This window comes from Apus apus, chromosome 4 (genome assembly GCF_020740795.1).
Source record: "Apus apus isolate bApuApu2 chromosome 4, bApuApu2.pri.cur, whole genome shotgun sequence".
Taxonomy (NCBI): Eukaryota; Metazoa; Chordata; class Aves; order Apodiformes; family Apodidae; genus Apus; species Apus apus.
This window is the reverse complement of record NC_067285.1, coordinates 70,356,002-70,376,908: the sequence shown is the minus strand read 5'-3', so window position 1 is coordinate 70,376,908 and position 20,907 is coordinate 70,356,002. Positions and strand designations below refer to the sequence as shown.

At 41.7% G+C, this 20,907-nt stretch overlaps 1 protein-coding gene across 1 annotated transcript in view; it reads right to left on the bottom strand.

Annotated features, from left to right (window-relative positions):
- Positions 1-3,867: 3,867 nt before the first annotated feature.
- FHDC1 (FH2 domain containing 1) overlaps positions 3,868-20,907 on the bottom strand; it is a 36,765-nt gene continuing 19,725 nt past the window's right edge. Inside the window, 8 exon segments of the mRNA XM_051616951.1 lie at positions 3,868-7,908; positions 10,567-10,731; positions 12,537-12,654; positions 14,964-15,034; positions 16,886-16,993; positions 17,096-17,166; positions 19,282-19,382; positions 19,463-19,548. Of these exon segments, the coding sequence (XP_051472911.1) occupies positions 5,863-7,908; positions 10,567-10,731; positions 12,537-12,654; positions 14,964-15,034; positions 16,886-16,993; positions 17,096-17,166; positions 19,282-19,382; positions 19,463-19,548 (2,766 nt within the window). The 3' untranslated portion in view covers positions 3,868-5,862.

Here is a 20,907-nt window from a genome sequence, read left to right as displayed (position 1 = left end):
AGAGAAAGAAGGATGACGTGAGTGGATGAGTACAGAAAACCTGCCATGTCAAAAGAAGATAAAGAAGAGGGATGAGTTATTAGCTGAGGTTGGAAAATTTAATAGACAAGGATGGAAAATTACAATAGAGGAAACAGGAGTGGGAGGAAGCGGTCGTGGGATGTAAAGGGGCAAATACAGCTGTAAAAGGGTGGGGAGAAATCAACACCACATTTACACCCATTTTTCATCCTAAAAAAAGGAGATTAAAGATTTGCATAGGGAGTATGTCTGAATCAGTTTAAAATGCTACGTGAAAAATCAAACAATGAAGCTAGTAACATGTTGTATTTTCAGCCCTAGAACTCAAGTGGCTCCAGCAGTTCTCAGACAGCTGCTTTCTGCAGTGCTGCAGGGGAGTCAGACACAGGGGAGTCTCCATTTCACCTGGAGACTATGGTTTAAACCTGGACTTGCCAGAAACAGCAGGCACTCAGGGAAGCATGAGGATGCTAATGATAGAGAGAAAAGGGGTCATAAGGATTTTGAAAACTTGTCTGCAGTTGTGCCTATGCATTTGTTGTCATCACATTTTCCCTTAAGCACATTTCCCTAATTTCCACAGGCAGCACATCAGTTACTGGTCTTCAGTAATTTGTAACACCATATCTATCCATATGTATCCATCTTAGAAACGAATTCAGTGCCTTCCCAGAACTTGTGCTAGACCACCCCAAAGATGTAAAATCTTACTCTTCTGAAGAAATGAACGAAAGTGCACACATACAGTCAATTAATTTGTTTCCCTACCCCTGTAAGAAAATGACTGTGAAGAGTAAGTGCCAGGGAAAGGATGCAGCTCGGAGTCGTGGGTTTGCCCCTGACAGCCCTGCTTCACTGCTCTCTGCTGAGGGAAGCTTTTTTACTTCTAATTACAGTCTAATGGAAAGGTAATGGGAAATATAATTCATTATAAATCATTAATTAAAAGTAGAATCCAGTATTTTCTAGCCAGCTCCTTTTGGGTACGCAAATAAACATGGTCTGTGTTCAGTTGCTGGGATTTATATTTCAGAGTAAAGAGGAAACAGTCACTTGGTTATGCTTTGGAGATGCTTTTGGGTGTGCTTTTATGCCTACTTTGCAGCCGGATCACTACAGCCAAAAGAAAATATCTGGTGCTCCTGTGCAGCAGAGTTATTTGAAGCTAACAGTGTTATTTATCAGTCAAAGTCCTATTGTTTAAAAAAAAAAAAAAAAGAAAAAAAATATAAAAAAGTAGATAGAGTTCATATCTTTCCTCCACTTGACCCAAGAGGAACCATCGAAGTTGTTTTGTTTTTTTTTCCTCTTCCCCATAAATAAGGATGGAACAGGATAAAAAAGGAGCTATTGTTCAGACCTGATCAAAAGCAGGAGAGACACATCTCTGTTCAAACGCAGTCTGTCCAGAGCCTCTGCTTCAGATGGGATGAGCAGTGTTAGAAATGCATGTAACTCCCCTCCATGCAGACAATGCCACCCTTGCCCAGTATTTGGCCACCGCAAACCTTACCCTAACCACCACCACTAAAGTCAGTGTGTTAATGTCCTCTCCATGCTCTCCAGGGGTTCAGTGCTAGAAGTAAAGACATCAGCAGCTGGAGGTTATTGAGGATTTTTCTTACAAGTTGCTACCTGAGGCAGTGTGTATCCTGCAACCTCAGCCTTCAGCCTGAAAAGACACAGAAACCAAATATACGACAAGGAGCAACTGCATGGTGGAAACAATTTTCTCTAAGTGCAAGTAGTTGAAGCTGGTGGTGGCGATCACTGCTGGGAAGAGAAACCTGCTTTCTTGCCGCAAGAACCTTCACACGTCCTTTGCCTCGGTGTCACTTTCTTTTACAGTTGCAGGGCTATTTGCTCAGCTGCCAACTTTAACAGCATGCATGATTTCCAGAATGCATCATTCAGCCAAAAGAAAAAGACAGATTTTTTAGTATTGGCTTACAAGTAATAAAAAAGTAATGTATTTCTGGCTATTTAGATAGTGACGTGGCTAAAACAAACTCCTTTGTTTTCAGCAGCTGTTAACAATACCTGTAGGGAGCTGTTCCCAAGGCAGTTATCTCTGGCACTGGCGGCAGTAGGATGTAAACAGCATGGATCAAATTAATGGAAAACACTGAGCAGCCAAATCTGAAAGGAGCTGTATTCAGCTGGGCCTCTCTTGCAGGGATGACATTCTCACGTGTAGCAGCAGCAGCAGCAGCAGCAATGGCTTTTGGAGGGCAGGTCTTCCAGGGGGCAGCCAGCCGTGGCTCTGCTGCAGAGCTGCTGGGGCAGCCTGCGTGGCCCTGCTGGGGCACCCCGAGCTGGAGGCAGCGAGCAGGGCTGCGGGTGTGCAATTACAGCCGCGGCGCACGGGCTCGGGGTCAGTGCCCAGCCAGCGCGCCCTGTGCCTCCAGCCCCGAGCTGGCTGGGGTCTGGTGAGGTCGGAGCCAACGTGTAGCTGTCTGCATCCATCCATGCAGACATACCCTCAGATGAGAAAGATACCGATGGGTTATTTTGAATGACATAGTCCAGACTTGTACACTGTGGGAGGTGTGATGGGAACTCTTGTCTTTCTTGATAATTTAATGAGCTGTTGTAACGAGGGATGCACTGAGCCCCTCATTTGTATGCAGTTCCCACATAAGATGTGAATATTAAATTCCTCTAAGTATGAATCAGCACCTCTTACTCCCACAGCTCTTTCACCTATCGCTCAATCTCCACAGCTCCAGATCCCCTCGTGGTCCCCTGGTCTCCCTCATTTCACTGTCACCTCAACAGCCACCAAAGGAGACAGACACAACCCTGGTCACAGCCAGAAGCTTCGGCCACTTGGCAGAACAAAGTTGAGAAAAAGTCTCAGTTCTTTCTTGCAAACCAACTGCAAGCGGGCTGGCCCTGTAGCCTGTTAGCATTTGGGAAAATTGCATGACAAGGGAAATTAAACCTACAGGGCATCGCTGTCTCTGACAGCTGGTAGTTTAAATAATGAATTGGTAATTATAAACCCTTTTGAAATAAAAATGAAGTTTAAAAAAACATAAACTTTTGAGACACACCTTTTGATGGTGAAGGGCTTTCCCACGTAGATTCCAGCAGCAGCCATCACTCAGCATGCAGACAGCAGGTGCTTGCCACTTCACATGGGGAGAGATGCACTCACCAAACGAGAAAAGTCAGGGGCTAAACAAGTTTGCAAATAGCAGCAATTCCAGTCCAAAAAAATAATTTCCATAGCAGAGGGAAGTGCTCCCTGAGGACAAGGAGGCTGGCTGGTTTTTGCCTTTTTTTCTGGTGAATATATGTTCTTTTTTTATGCAGTAAAGAAGGAAAAAGAGTGGAAGAATGGGATGAAATGTAAAAATTCAGAACTGCACTGTAAAAGTCACTACCTGCTCCTGCATAACAGGCTATTCTTTATTTCCAAAGTCCTGGGAGCTGTAAACCAGGATTTCTCAATAAAGTGTACTAAGCTAAAAGGCATGAAGATAGTGACAGATCCAGACTTGTTAGTCCCATAAACATTTGTCTTGGCCACAAAATATGTGTACACAACGTGCTGCATCTACCATCCAAAGCATTCCATGTTATACCCAAACCTGTGCATAAAGTCCCGCCTCAGAAATGGTCAGAAACTGCAGTTAAATTGCATGGCTCAGTACAACAACAAACCCAGCATTTTAAATGCCAGGATTTCTGCTGTAAAGTCCTTCCTTTCGGGGCTTTCCCACAGTCACCTACACCCAGAGTCCAGTTGCTTGAGACTGGCAGGACCAAAGCCAAGTGTATAAAACAAAGGAGAAGGCACAAACTTCATACCCAGTAAATGGGAACTTTATTAAACTACTGAGTTACTCTGAAATGTATAAATGTTCCATTAAATACATTCAGTTTTCTTTTACACAGATATATAGAAATTATTTACATATTCCAAAAACATTTAAATTATTTTTCAAGGTTGCTACCAATAACATTTTTTGCTGTTTTTTTTCTTTAAAAAAGGAAAAAAAGTCAATTATCTGCTCTTGCAGATACATACATACACAGATACAAATAAGGAGGGAGATGCTTTTGTATCTAACCCACAAGGGAGGCAGTATCCAAAAAGCTTATAGGGTTTCAAGCAAAAAATTGCCCTTGCCAAAAAGTGGACTATAGAAATTCTCCCTGTGGGACAGACCCAAACAAGAGGTCCTGTGCAATACTTTATGGTGTTTGGGTATGATGTCTGCATCAAGATTTGCTGGTATGTGGGAAGAGCTAAAGGCTCCTTGCCAAATTCAAACACAAAGCTAGCTGTCCCTGACACTAGCCCATGAGAAGCATGTGAGCAATTACATGGCTTGTTCTCATTGTATTACGCTCTCCCAACACTGCAGGATACACCAGACAAACAGATCTATTATCACTAGTCAACGCCACCTGTCCAAAGAGAGTTTGCTTTTAATTTTTTATCTTATACTTAAATGAGGCTTCATTCATAAGTGAATAAAAAGACAGCTCTTTAAATAAGATGTTTAGGAGAACAGTGATCAGTTCCCCCACCTACATACATTTCTCTCAGGAAGATGCACAGCATGCTGAGCAAGTTTTCCCTCATTCTCTGTACCTTAGTCTGACTGGAGTTAAAATTTGTATCTGCAGGAAAAAAGAGGTGTTTTTATTTTGTAAAAAGCTTATCAAATACTAGTTTAATTAATCCTTTAGAGTCTTTAAACAATAAAAACCACATGTGAAGCAACCAAGGAAGTCTACAAAAACATTGTCATGCGTAAGCTCTGTGTTTCATGCTAAATATTCACGTTGACAAGGAGAGCAAGAGGAGGAGTAGGAGGCAGGGAAACTAATGGCTCAACCAGAGCCATTGCAACATTCAAGTAATTTGGTAGTAGATAAACCAGTGGAAACATGGAATGGTAAAAAAGTGCTCAGCACTACATTGCAGCCTTCAAGAGCTAAACTGCAAATCCGTGATATGTATCATAAATATATGGCACTTCTGTATGACCAAAAGCTGGCAAGTTTGCTTGTGACTTAAACAAGTCAGGAGTAGTCATCATCCCAGTGGTTACTGATGGCCCTTCCAAACAGGCACAGCCTCCAGCTGTGCTACCTGTTGCAGCACTGGCCTTATCTACTTGTGCATGCAAGACAATGCTGCCACATTCTTGGAGAATAAGCTTCCTGCCCAGCAGAAAGCCTTTACCAGACACATGTACACATTCATAAAACATGCTATAAATTCTTCAGTGAGGTTAAAGACAGCCACAAACAGCAAATGTCGTTTTACTATTTTTTTGGCCAGTAGTTCCTAGTCTGTCCAATTGCCAGCAATGGACTTTGCAACAGGCAAAAGAGCTCCTGAATCCAAAGAATTGACAGCAACGGAAAGCACAATCACCTAAGTTTGTTTTCAGTACTGTTCCACAGGATTCACTTTGACATCAAATAAGGAACCGACGAGCACAAAGGCTTGAGTCTTAGGAAGAATCTTATGTACACAAAAACTGGCCTTTATCAACATTTTCTGTCACAATGGATTCCATCTTGTAGTCTAACTTCTTAAAGCTATTGGGCTTTTGGTGACCTTTTATATCACAAGTATGCCAAGATTTGCTGTTATGCTTGCATTCCATCACAGTAGCTTCAAATACATTCAAATTCATAAAAAAGGATTTAGACCAGAAGACAACTACTTGCCCTTTTCCAACAGTGTGCTGTACTTTAATGAGCACATGATGTTGCCTATTGGCAATGTTACTGTTTTAAGGAATTTCACTACACAGACATCCAGTGCTTGAACAAGTGTTCACACTCCAAGATTCAAAAAAAAAACCCTCTCCCTTATTTCAGTAATGGCTTCAGTATTTTACCAATCGTGGTCCGGTTTGCATCTTTCAGTTTGAGAGAGGCCTTTTCCACTGTTCCCTGCTCCTTTGCTGCAGACTCTACTCTAGTGTTGACAGATTCTCCCTGCAGGACGCTTCTTCCAACCACTCTGGCACTACTTGCTCTCTTTAAGGTACTCACACTGTTCTCCTTTGGACTCGGATCATCAGAGGTCACTGCTGTCTTCACTTTAGGCAGCCTCTGGGATACAGACCTTGTGATGGTTGGAGGTTTGGATGAGCTGGATAGATCCACTTTTGCACGCTTTGAAGAAGAAGCCACTGTATTCCTTGCAAAGTTTGGGACAGCAGATGGTGTCTTGGGAACACTGACTGTGGCAACCTTGGTGTCATCTGTAGGGGTCTGGGGCTTTACACTGGAGCGACACATCTTTGCTTCATCTGTCTTTGATTTGACGTTACTCCTAAGAGGTTTTGAACTTGGCTTCTTGAGAGAGACTCTGTCCCTCTCAAAATGAGCACTGCTCGAGGTGACAGTGCCCCTCTGTAACTTTGGCTCTTCTACTGACATGCTGTGCCTGTAAGGACTTCTCGGCAGAGTGTCTGTTGTGCCTCGGACAGAGCTGCGGCGAGACAGCCGACTTTCTACTGCACTGGTTTCACGAATCGCCGGCTTGGCTTCTGGCTTTTTCACGCTGCTGGGTGCTCTGTTTGACCGAGAAATAGGCACCACTTTCCTCATACTTTCATTCTCAGAGGCATTCAAAGTTCTCACAGTTCTGGAAGGAGCTGTGTGGCTAGGGCGAGTGCTACTGGATTTTGAAGAGCTTGGAGATCTATCTTTTAGAGAGTTTCTCTTTGGTCCTGCTGGGTCTTTAGTTTTTACAGGCTTTTCTTTTGGTAGGGTCTGCTTGCTACTGGCATCATCCTTATCATTTGTAGAGGTGTGAAGAGACAGATCGTTAGCAGAAGCAGAATTCAGGTTTGAGAAGAATGTTCTAGCCCTATACTGAGCATCATTCCCAGAAGAGTGTGCTTTACCAGTCTCACTTGTTACTTCATTGCCTGCTGATTTAAAATCATGTCCCTCTTCAGAGTCCAATGTCAAAGAACAATCAGTTGTCGTATCTGACATGTAGAACACTGGCCCATCTTCCCGACTTCCTGAGACACTTGTATCCATAGACATGGCACTGCTGCTATTGGGCTCTGAAGCTTCACTCTTGCAACCCGCTGTCTTGGCTTTGTGGTCAAGGGCCTCTCTGGAACTTCTGCAAGCTGGAGGCAGGTCGTCATCGGCAGCACTAAGGGAATGAAAGCTTAGATCATCTAGAGTCTCCAAGTCAGTTCCACCAGCATCCTCTAAATATACTAAAGGTGTATCCTCTGCAGGCTTTGCTCCTTGAATATCAAACTTACGTAATCCTTTAACAAGCTCACGCTCCTCAATTGCAAGGGCCAGAGCATTTATATCTGTGGACTCCTCGCAGGACACATTGGAAGTATGCATGCTGCAGGAAGTGCTTCTCTGTGAGTAACGGGCACCAGGACCAGCTGAGCCACTGAAGTGACTGGGCTCAGCCAGAGGCACCTGCAGTAGGCCATCACTTTTCACTTTGGTTTCAGACTGTTGGTGTAAGTGCAAGGTATTTAAGTTGAGATCTTTCGTTTCTTTGGATTCAGTCCAGGTTACGTTTGGTCTTGCTTGTCGGGTGTTTGCACGGGGAAGGCTGTTAAACTTGTTTGGATCCTCATCTTTTGAGATTTCCAGGAAACTCTGCAACTCCCTATCTGCAGTAATCCCCAAAGAAAGTCGAGAGCGTCTAGAACTGGTGTTTCTGTACAACGGGCTTTGAGGTCTCTGCTGCAAGAAAGGAAGGAATTCTTCAAGTCCTTTTTTGGCCAACATCTCCACGTCGTTTTCACTGCTGCTCCGCCCAAAGCTCCCAAGCTCTCCAGCTGCCCAGGATCGACGCTTCTCCTCCAGCTCCTTTCGCCTTTGCAGACTATTAAGTTCCTGGATCTCTCGTTCTCTATTTTCCTGATGAGGAAAAGCATAAATACATGTCTCAGAGGACAGTGTCTTATGCATGAGAACAAGTCACACTCCTTTATATTTCTCTTTATTTCTTCCTGTCAAAGTTAGGTCCTACTGCTGTCACCTTCCCCAAACCCCCAATATATACAAACACACACAAAAATCACCATGATGACCACAGCCTGCAACCATTAACCCCATTGAAAGCAGTTCCCTGCATAACTAATGCTGGCAACACATCAGTCTGGTCAGCATAACAAAAAAATGCACAAGTCCCTGCAGAGACTAAGAACATGACCCATCAAACTCAAAGTGTTAAGTCCAGTCAAAAAGTTCCTGCTCTAAGATGGAGAGCTTTAAGTCCCCACAAAATTTCAAGTAGGCAGTTTTGTCTTTATCTGATCATTGCATTCATATTTTAAGACAAACTCGTCTGACAAGCACACAGCCAATATGTTTCTTCCATCCTCCCATGTTACAATTGCAATTGTTCCTCAACAGGAGCAGTTTCTACAAGGTGCTACTTAACTCTGACTTGAACATTACCAATTGAAAATGTTGTGAAAAGGCATTACTTAATTGCATATGAAAGCAAACAGAAAAGCATACACAATGCTTCACACTCATTACTTAGACATCAACTGACACCACTCAGGGACCATAAATCAATGCCACATTCCAGTTTTGGACCTTGTATTCACTGTTGTCTTCAGAAACTGGCAAATACTGAGCAAAAGTTGCCCAGGGAAGGCTGGATGTTTTGGCAGCTAGCCAAAACTGGTTCAGGAAGCCACAGAAAGAGGTAGTTCGTGTTTGAAAGACAAAAGAGTATAACACCCTTTTACTAAAATCATTAGCAGTGGATTACTGCAAATATCAACATTTTAACCATCAGCTCTAGGCTTCAGATTTAATCTACCTGAACCTTCCTTTGAACTTTTCAGGTTATTTTAAAAATGGAAAACCTGGTTTTCTAGAGCCAGTACAGCTGTAGCAAAATAAAGGAGGAGGGTCGTCTTGACAGAGGATTCAAGAATTACATAATTTTTGTTATATCTGTTCTGAGCAATGACACTGTTTAAAAAAAACACACCTACATTTTTCTGAAGCACTGTCTAGCTTGATCTTCCTATTGTTGTGGCAACAGAAGAGCTGCACAACTAGAAAAAGTCATCTGAAAGCTTTCAGTAAACAAAAGCCTAATGCTGAAGCTCTTTTTGATGACTGGGTTAATCTACACCTCTTAAAGTGGATTTGAGAATATAAGGGGCTCTGAAAGATAAGATGCATTAGAGACTTAAGAAACCTGAATAGCTAAGGAAGGAAAAAGGAAAAAAACACCTTGTATTTCAGGAAAAATGTCTATGGCAGGGAGCTTTCTTTCACAAGTATGGAATTACAGAATGAATTTTTGCCAAATGCTAAAGCTAAACTTTAAATATCCCATAGTAAAGAGGAAATCGTTAAAATAGCTGTAGATGTTATTATCAGATTCTGTATGAGACACTCAACACTTAACCTCACCCAAAATATATTTCAGGAGACTTTACTTAAATGAAAAATCTATTTTAAGCACACACAGACATGCTAAAAAACTGCAAAAAATGTTTAAACATTTGAAATATGTGCACACGGCCACTGTGGTATAAGCTATCTTTTAGACTGCTTGGCTGTATTGTCCACACACTACATTCATTTGTCAGAACTGCAAGCTTTATTCTGATTTATTCTGTTAATTTTGTAGGGACAGAGATTACTCCCCACAAAATACATGCTATCTCGGGTGGTAAAGGGTAGGTAAACTACTGGTACAACAGCCATGCTAGCTGAACATCCTGTCAGCTTTCTATAAATCAAGAGTGTTCTTTTTTCTGAACTAAAGCTCTTACACAAAGTGCTGTCAAATGTTGATTGCATAAGGTAGAAATACAAAGAGATATGTGGATCCATCTAATTCAAGCTATTTATAAAAGCCTAAAAAATATCTGTAACAACAGGCAGACTTTGCTGAACCAAAACTGTAAGCAACGTCGATACCGTGCCTCCATCTTAGTGTACTTCTTGAATTATCTGGGACCAGCTTAGGGTACTTAGCAAATAAACGGTCACGCTGGGAACGAGGTATCTTTGTTCTGTAGGCTTGTTTAATTTCTTGAGTTTTCACCCACAAAAAAAGCATTTGAAAGAACAAAGTGGAGACACAATCCTTACTTTACTTGACAAAGTGTGTCTGGTCATGTACAGGAAGGCAGTGTAGAGCCTAGGCTAGTGCTGATTCAGGCTGGTATGTCCATGTAATGTGGTGATGTATCTCAAGGCCCTTCCAGTGACCTGTCATTCCCAGTTTAGGACCTGAACAGTGTGGAAGTCCACACTACCTGTTTGTCTGCTCAGCTTAGCAATCACCACCTTCCTCACCAAAAGAGAAGGAAGGAGCCCACTTACCAGCAGGCCAATACCCTAATGTGTTGTCACCTCAATGGTCTAGTCAGCCTGCAGCAAAAGATGGAGAGCAAAAGTGGGACTGCACACAGGGCTGGACAGAATGACAATTTCCCACCTGGCTTCTGGCAAGGAATGTCTGCAAGAGGGCAGTTTGCTGTACCAGCATGTGAGCCAACATCTACTTCAATGCATAAGAATCTCATTCAGTGCTCTTACCTTAACAGCCTTGTTGAATCTTATACAGAAGTCCCTAAATATCTGGAAACATTCATCCAACTTCATAGTTTCTTTGTCTTCACAGAAAAAGTCAATGAGAGCATTTCCCTCCTTTTGTAATTCTTGCTTCTGGTGTTCAAGCTCCTTCAGATGTCTTATAGCAAACTGCAGCAAAAAAAACCACATATGGCATGAACCAGACAAAAATTAAAGTCACAACAGGTCATGTATATATTAAGAACTTAAATTAATGTTCCAACCTAGGAGCTGTTACAGAGCCCAGGACAGTGAAAGGCCACTTTGGAGGTTCTTGAAAGCTCCACATGCCTTATTTTCCCATTTTCCCCTGCCACTTTCAACTAAGCATAAATGGATTCACTCCACCTCCCTACTTTTCCCCAAAAATAAATTGATGAATATACATCACAGAGTCAGCTCCTTGCTAAGTTGACCCTAGGTCATGATAAAAAAGGTTTTTGTGCCAGAAAGGTAAGGAACTGCTGGAAAGATACTTATTTTAAGGCATCCAGAAAACATCACCATAAAGTAGCACTTTGAATCCGAAGTACAGACCTATACAGAGTTGAGGCAGATTAGTGGATTCCTCAAGAGGAAAAGAATAAGGCTGTAATTAAGACTTTGAGCAACAGAACTGCTTAAGAAACTTTCAGCAGTTGCCCCTCTGTTTCCCCATCTGCATCACCAGCCATTCACTCCCCAAAAAGCTGAACTGAAGATAAATTGGACAACTGATAAAAGCAAACATAGAAAATTAGTTCCTCCCACATATTTCAGTAATTTATTCATGAGGACGAGATAATGAACGGTGACTTTTAAATCAGCTTAGTTATCAGCTGCAACTTAGAAACAAAAACCGGAAGTATTTAGGTAAGGTATGCATTTGTAAAATGATTTTTTCCCCAACATTTCTTTTGGAATGTGGCCTATACAAGGTTGTAGTGTTATGTAAGACCAGACATTAAATAAATAATTAAAAAAACCCAACCCCGAACATGTTAGAACACAACATTAAAGAGTCTGGGTGAAATGGATAAAAGCCAATTAATTCAGAGCGAATGAGGACAGGTATTGCAATCTTAACCCGCCCCTTTCTGCATCAACTTCTCATCTCCTGAAAAAGTCCAGGGACTATTAACTGTTTGCAAGTTGAAAATCCAGGCAGATTACGTTCCAGATCAACACCTGCTTTCTTACTTCTAATAATTATCTATAGCGTGAAACAGAAAAATAATTTAAGTATAATACACATTTCACAGAGTCACAGAATCATTGTGGTTGGAAAAGACCTGTCAGATCATCGAGTCCAATCACATTTCTCCAGGCATCACCAAGTACTCAGAAAATACCAAGAACTCTGTTTCAAAGTTAAGTGCTGTGCACATTCATCTCTATAAAGTCAGTGAAGTACTAAAAAAGAAATGGAGAACCCACCCAGAAGTAATGGTATAGCTCAGAATAATACACTGTGTACTAAGGGCAAATTAGTAGAGAAAACAGTCCCTTAACCTTCCAGCTTCTAACAATGTATTTTCAGTCACCCAACAATCAGGATTCCTAGGCATAGCACAGCCTCAGCTGAAACTGACATGCTCCAGTATAACATAACATGCATATACTACATTATGGGCAGCTGTGAAGTACAAAACCAAAGACCAATCCAAAGTGTCTTATATTTTAACTGCTGATCTTCATCAGTCACTTCACAGGCATTACACATGCTTGCCTAACAAGCTTCAGGCAATGTACACTCAATATCCCTCCTTGTAAAAACACAGTACTTCCAACACACATTTACTTGACAAACAGCATGTAGTTGGAACACCTTTGTACAACTGATAGGGCAGACATATTAAAACAATGCTTCTGTTTCTTAACACGTTTGCACAAATTACTTTGAGCTGAGGAATGCTCCTGTATTCAGGCGACAGTAATACAGATATCCTACAAACCTGGAGAAAGCCTTCCATCTGGTGAAAGAGTTTTGGGTCTCGCCGAATGCTGTCTTTAACAGATCTTGCCTTGAAAGATAGCGAGTGGAGCTCTGCTTCTAAATTATCAGTGGATAACCTAAGAATAGTAGATACAAAACATGTCTATCAAGAGGCACAGAGCTGCCCACAGGTTAGCCACACTGTGCTCCAAAAATAGATTTTTAACATGAGGTGCAACCTGGCTATCAAACAAGACCTGCCTGTTCAGAAAATCTTTCCAGAATAGACACTGAAAGTTAGAAGAGAGATAAGTACATTTCTTCTTATTTGCAACCTAAAATGATTCCCATGGGGTGTGGTTTCACAATTAACTCCAGCCAGTCCTACCCAACCTTACCATGAGAAAGGATAATTAATGCTGCCCTGCCTCTGACCAGGTGTTTCTTTTCTCTCCCTGTTGCCTGTGATAGGACTCATTTTCTAGATAGCCAGCCATATCTGTGTACTGAACATTAACCTAGGAAAAGGAAAAAAACAATTCACTTCCAGATGGATCATTTGCTTGGTACAGCTGATTGCATGACTGTTGGAGCACAGTAGCTGGCACAAAAAGGGGGTCACAAGGGACTGTCAGTCAGGACTGCCCATTTTGGCAGTAGCACTTGGCATCATGAAATGGCATGTTACCTTCTTCTATGCAGGCTCAGCAATGCAGCCAACAAAGTCTCAATCCAGCAGCTATAACATTTCATCTTTCTACTACATACCAACAGCAGAGCTGCTCCTGTGGAGAGGTAACTTGGAAACGGGAGACTACAGGGAAGAGATCTGATCTGATACAATCTAAGCTTTATCCTGAGATACCCATGTTTCAAACAACAGGAGCTCCCATCCAAATCTCTCAGTCACTTTGAGGGTAAATGCTTCTAAATCTAAAGCACTTCCCTTCACAAGAGAACTGAGCTTTGCCTAGGAACAAAAACACGACAATTTCCAAAATGAGAGCAATTAGTAAGTGTACACATGCTGCCAATTAAGGCCATTTCACCAGCAGTATGTCTAAACCTGAAGAATTTGTGGCAGACTGATTGAAATGCACACAGAAGTGGATGGTGACAGCATGTGTAAGTTTGTCATAGCACACACAAATGAGTATCATGGTTTCTCTCTGCTTACTTCATCTGCAAAGTTTAGCTCCCTGTTTTGCGCAGATTATGGGTGCTTTTGCAAGTAAGAAAAGCAGTAGCAGGCTTTATTTTTCTGCCTGTGAAGGAGGATGAGAATGGCCTACAAGTAAAGGAGGTAAGACAATTAAAATATTGTTTTAACAAGCAAGTTGTTTTAACATGCTCTAACTGGGAGAATTTATGCACAACTTGCACATGACAGTTGTCTCTAATAAAGATCTTCCTCATGCCCAATATATTTAATTTTGTTTCATTTTCCTGTACAGAGTGCATTCCCTAAATAGATTTCAGCATGAGTTACAAGAGATTTTCAGCATTAACAAATGTGATCAAAGAACAAAGCGGTTAGAAAAAATATCACCAGATTTGGGATTCTGCCTGTTCCCCTGCTGTTTGCCAGGGGGCTTGGATGCCGAGGGAAGCTGCATTCCTCAGCAGGCCACATGGCAAACTGCCAAAAAGGTGTGTGGGTTGGATGGCAGAGAGCCACACAGGTGGTCCCTCAAAAACTTTCTGATTAACTTCATGGCCACTCCTTTCCTCAGAAGATTTCAGAGTCCTTTTCAGACATTACTTAACCCTGCATCAGATCTAAGAGATTGGATCCATTTTACAGCTGGGAAAAGAATGTAAATAGATTGCCCAAAGCTCAAGAGTAAGAAAGTAGCAAAACTGGGAATAGAACTCCAGCACTGCTAGCTTCCAGTTTTGGGTTTTAGATCACACTGTCTCACAAAAGCAAGTACAGTTATCAAGGTACAAATCAGGTTCAGTTTAAAATTATGCAGCTAAAGACTTTAAGATTAAAACAATACAGAGCCCCAAACCCTTTCAGAAATGGAGAAGCAAACAAAATATTAAAAAGCATCAAAGAGAAGCCAGGGCCAGAATCTGTACCTGGTACCAGATTTGCAAAAGTACTGTAGCTTGCTCAGAGACAGATGAAAATTGATCTAAGGAAAAATAGTAACGTGCTCTTAGTTCAATCCCTTAAAAGTAACATACATGCACACGTGTCTGACAGAGACAAAACTATGAAAACCTGTTGAGATCATGTAATAAAAAACCTCACACCTGAAGGCACATTGCAAGCATACTTCTACTAGCAAATGGATATAAAGCCCTCAAAACTATACCATACATTTGTAAAGATCTCAGTTTTTGTGCCAAGACTTCTCTGAATAACTCCATTGCTTCACAAATGGGAAAATTCCAAGTCACAGTCTAACCATAAATCCTCAGTTTTCTTTTTACTTACCTGGCAGCATCATAAACATTCCTCATTTTTTCTGAGAAGTTGAGAAGAGCAGCATCTTTCTTTTGGGCTTCCTAAAACAAACAGAACAAAACCAAAACACACACAATCCATTAACATTCCACCACCGTGCCAAAGTCCGTAAGTCCAGCAGTTCTAAAACCTCTGGAAGGGCACTTAAAAGGTTTCTCCTGCACTGTTTTTCTTCCCACTCAATCCTAACACAATTCAGCAGTGGACACCCCTTAACAAAAGGCAGGGATCTGAAAACTTTAAACAGCAGCTTCCATTTCGCAGTGTACAATAATAGCTGCTTCTGCCAGAGAAGACAAACCACATGTATTAAAAGTGAATGTCAGGGAAAGAACAATTTGCTGATGCCCATTGTTTGAGCAGATCCGATGTTTCCTGCACAAACACCAATTAACACCCTATTGTTAGCTAACTGGCAATCTGTTAAGCCAGTTTGTACACAGATAACCAAAGTCACATACAGAAGCATTTAAATTCTCTCCCTTCTAAAATCAAGAAGCTTGAAAGGATGGAAAAATAACTTGAAAAAAGTCAGCAGCAGCTTTAAAAATACATGTGTTCTGGTTTGGTTTGGTGGTTTTTTTGGTAGCAGGGGAAGGGCCACAGGGGTGGCTCCGGTAAGAAGCTGCGAAGCTCCCCCTGGCCCAAAACCAGCCAAGGAGCCATTAGAGGGACAATAGATGTGATTAACATACGAAAGAACAGCTACAACACCTGAGCAGAGAAGAGCTGTGCTAGAGGAGAAGAGCTGTGCTGGGGTAGGAGAGCGGTGCTGGTGGTTGGTGAGGAGGAAGGGGAAGAAGGTGCCCGAGCAGAAGTTTCCCTGCAGCCCATGGCGAGATGGCAGCTGTGCCCCTGCACTCGTGGAGGAACGTGGTGGAACATTCCCTGGGGATGCCAGGAGGGGGGAACTTGGCCAGTGGACTTGGATTTTGTGGCCAGAGGATTTGCTGCCAGTGGACTCTGATTACGCAGCTGAGGAAGACCCCGGCGCCAGGAGTGTTTGTTCCCGAAACAGCCCGTGACTCTGTGGGAAGCCCAGGCTGGAGCAGCTCCGGACCTCGTGGGAAGGACTCATGGAGGAGAGGTTCGTGGAGGACTCTCCCATGGGGAAGCAGGGAAGGACTGTAAGGAATCCTTCTTCCTGAGGAGGAAGGAGCAGCAGGAACCACCAGCCTGTGAACTGACTCTAAACCCCATCCCCTGTCCCCCTGTGCTGCTGGGGGGAAGGAGGGAGAGAAACCGGGAACAAAGAGATTTGGGCCCGGGAAGAAGGGAGGGGTGGGGTAACATATGCAAGCCCTGCTCTGTGTATGTTTGATTAGTGTGAACTTAAATTATTACTTCTTCCCCAAGCTGAGTCTGTTTTTCCCGGGACCTTAATGGGTGAAGAACCCTCCTTGTCCTTTGTCTTGGCCCATGAGCTTTGTCCTCCTCATCCCAGTGTGTGTGCGGGGGGGGGGGGTTGAGTTGACTGAGCGGCCATCGGGCTATTCCTTTGTTGTGTTGGGCCCAAACCAGGACATGTCAGTCACCAAGGGAGGAAAAAAATCCTGCCAAAAGTGTTGCTCAAAAGATTCAACAGGAAGGTTGAAAGAATATTTATCAAAATAAGCTACTTCCACAGTGTAAGAATTCAGGACAAGAAGAGAAAAGCTACAATGAGGAAGTTAGATGAAGGCAAGCTTTTACATTCTAGAAAAAAGTTTCTGGATAGGATGACAAGACATAGGTAAGCTGGTGAATTTGTGGCAGGAGAAGAAAGGTGATGATTAGGTTCAAAGCTGTAAAAAAGCTGCTTTTTCTGAGGCACGTGGCCCCTTCTATTCTCTACCATCTATGACTTTACATTTGTAGCAGTTGCTTTTACCAGCAAAATAGTTTTTCTATACCAGAGCAACAAAATGCAGCAGACTCATCCCAGGTTTGTTTGCTTTTGTGTCCGCCAGCTTGAGCAGTGATGACAGTTTAAATCCAACAGCATTGCCAGCATAACCTCCCTAAAAAGAAATGAGCAAACAGCTGAGGCATGACACCAATGGACAGCAATACTAATGAGGAAGTTTGGTCAGTCAGCCATCTCCAGTTTGGATGTCACTTACCGCATTCATAATATTCCCAGCCTGAAGGACCAAGTGCAATATGGAATGCAGTTCCTCACAAGTCATTAGCTCTGTAAGGTACAAGAAAATTGCCATCTAACAACTGTTTAGAAACAAACTTCTCTTCATCTCAAGCTTCTAAAGGCAAAAATTTGTATTTTAACAGGCAACTACAACAAACTGGAAAGATCATGGGGAAAAAAAAAAGGTATTATTCAAATTCACAAGCACAGTTCACAAACCCCAAGTGTACGCTGGACTGTAGCTTAGCAAGTGTAGAATTTCCAAGGCAATCCTCAGCAGCTAACAAAATATTTGGGGCCTAGTCCTCCAACGTGCAAAGTGTCTCATGTAAGTGGTTTAAGTATCCTTACCACCTACTAATTCCAGCATAAGGCAACTGTTCTGCACCTTGCAGGATCCATTTGCCATCTCCTGGGACTGGGCTTTTAAACAATTAACTCTTTTTCTGGGAGATTTGGCCATCAGGCCTGAAAAGATAACAGTGTTTAAATTTTCCTTGCTTATCCCACTCTCACTATGAATCATCATTTTATTTCTGTATGATCACCATCTCAGAGCAGCATTTATTTTACTTTAGTCACATCAAAGATGACTTAGCACAAAGACACACTCATTGTGGTGCTAAGAGTCAAATGGAATAAAACTGCTTTTTAAGGCTTTTCCATCACGGAATCCTGTTTTGTACACATTTTCATTTTTTGCAAAAGGCACAATCACACTCCATCTGAATTCATACACCTTTTCACTCAGTCACTTATAAACACAAAATAATACATGTGCCTATAAAGTCACATAAAGAGTGATTGCCTTAGAATTAAGATACAAAAATTCAAAACTGTAAAGAGTTAATAAATTAGCATTACACAAGTGGCACAGCAAACCAAGTAACTCCAAATTTGCCAGTGCCCATACAGCAAGGAAAATCACATGAGCTGTTTTTAATGTCAAGTACTATATTTAACACTGACAAACACAATAAAAGGTGGAATCCTTTTGATTGCAGTGTAAATGCTTTTAAAAACACATTTTGCTGAGAAGTTCCCATTCTATAATTTACCCTGCATTTAACTGCTCAACTCAATACACTATCATTTTGGAAGCAAATAGCCCTTGTATCTTTGGATTTCAGTATTAGCAGCCTAAAAACAACAGAACTAATTAAACAACTTTTGATCTAACAAGCTTTAGGTGAGGAAGGAAGGAGGAAGAGGAGAGAATACAAAAGTCAACACCACATTTCATACAGCCAAGGGGGAAAGGCAGCTTCTAAAGATTTTGCATAGTAAGAGCCTGCTCGGTGTCACCATGAGATACATCCATTTGCAGGCTAGATCAGAATCCATCAGGCTATTTAGACCATCCTAACCCTCAGTGATTATCAGTGTTAGAACTTAAGTAAATATTTTCTCAGCTTAATTACAAGGAAAGAAGCATAGGAGTTGGGAATAGAAAAGTAGACCTAATTCCTGAACAACTTCAGGCTATCAACAAACCCTTAAGTGAACAGACCAAATGGAGAAGCGCACATGACAAGTGGACTGAAAACAGGGAAGCTCAGTCAGTCTGATTTGCATGACTGGCCCAGTGCAGGAGCTGGAGACCAAAGAGTCTCCTCTGCAGGGAATGAATTAATCAGTTTGCAGATGTCCTGGTTGAAGGACTGTTGCTCAAAACACAAAGAACAATGATTTGAAAGACAGCCCAATCAAAGGCCAAACTCAAACCTCAGCCTAAGCTAAAGCACATTTTTCTGAGTCAAGAAGGACCTGGTTCAATCCCCACTGGTGGGAAAAACACACCAACCTTTTCTCCCTTTCCTTTCACTAAAAGTGACTATCATAAACACTGGTACTCATAGTTTAACACTTCTATCACTGTGCCTTTTTATAACACTAGAAACAGTCTAACCAGTGGACTAACAGCCTGTCATAAAATTTGCCAGCATGAACAGAAAAGATAGGCACTCAAGGCAAAATCTCCAGGTTTATTTTGGAAAGCAAAGATTCACCAGGCACACCCTAATGGCATTTGTCAGAGGGGAGTTAGCTCCCTTTTAATAGCTAAGGTACCTGAAATTCAAGCTCTATAGTCTCCATAATGTAGACTAATTAACATGCTAAGAAAAACAAGAGTATTATACATGTCCCAACATGCTTAATTACCTTTTGTTGCCCGTCTTATAATTTTCATGTCATCCTGTAGAGAAGCACAGGAGGGTGAGAAGTCTCTCTCCAACACCATGGCTTCAATCCTAAGAGCATAGCTGGAGCACACAGACAGGTCAGAACTGACAGCCATAAAAGAACATTTATCATTAACAGAATAAACATGCTATCTCCTTACTTTGGCACCTGGATTAGATAATACATGAAGGAATCAGCTTGAGACAGTTTTGATACATCTCCATCAAAGGCTTTTAACTTCTTTACCTAGAAAAGAGAAAAAAACACTAGCAAAGACTTTTATCAAAGACCAAGATCATCTTGACTTTGGAAAGAAACACCTTGCAAAGCAGTAAATTTAACAGAAGGCATTAGAGAGTCCACTCAGTGACCAACTGAATGGCTTCACTGTCCAAGCTCCTCTCATTTGCACACATCCCTATCACCAAAAAAATAATAAATTTAAAATAAATAAATAAATAAATAAATAAATAAATAAACCCAGTAACATCCCTCCTCTTCCAAAAACCTATCTATACAGTCCAGTGGAGAAAATATGATGCCAAAGTTCTGACTGGAGATTCTGATTTCTGATTTCCAGTTCATTGTTCTGATTTCTGATCTAGGATTGCTCTCGTTGCTACATTTAGGACACTGCTGTTCCAGTTTCTGAAGGTGAACTGGCACTTTTCTTTCCGACTGGTCCTCTTGCTGTTCTTTAGCCGTTTGCCCAGGAAATAGCTGCTCAAGTGACAATCTGAAAATTGATCCTCAAGTCTACAACAACTGTGATGTACACTCAGGCATAGCTTAAAGTCAACTGTGTTCAGCATTTCCAGCATAGGACTACAAGATCTCTTGGGCAAATGCAGCTACGGTTTGGTTTTTTTTTTTCCAGATACTTGCTTCAACCATTTCCTCTAAAACTCTCTTAGGTGGTAAACTTCATGCTCTTTAATTTTGTTGTTTGTTTTTTTTTTCATTTGTACAAAATATTTTAAAGATAAATGCAATCCTGCATTTTAAGTTCTTAGTTGCCAGCACTTTGAGAACACCATTTACATGCAAAGGAAATATCACTGTATTAATTTTGTCAATCTTCCTTCCCAGCTCCACCAAGGTCCATATTATTTGCATGATCTGGAAGCCACTAATCTGCCCACATTCTTACTATGCGTTTATATGGAAGAACTGGAAAATACATGCAGATATGTTTAAGTGGAGTTTCTCCCACATCTTCCAACAAAGCAACTGTGTCCATAAGCAGAGCTTGCCCTCAATTACACTTTCTTCATTCAACCAACAAGTTCACACCCAGCAGCAGCTGTAAGCTTCCATTGCTTTACACACAAGCCCATCATGCTTCCTTTTTATAACATTACACTTTAAGTCCACTCATAACTCCACTTACACACATGGTCTTCAGTTTTAGAAAGCATATTAAGCTATACTGGAGAGAGGTGCTCTACATCTAGGCATCAACAGTTATCAGGTTGCCACAACTCAGCAAGATTTCCACAGGTGTTTTTTTTAAGCATCAGGCTCCAAACTAATAATTTAAGTTATTTTTCTTCTTTCACAGTAAAAAAGTAACTGATTTGTAGTGGAAGACAACATACGCTGTGC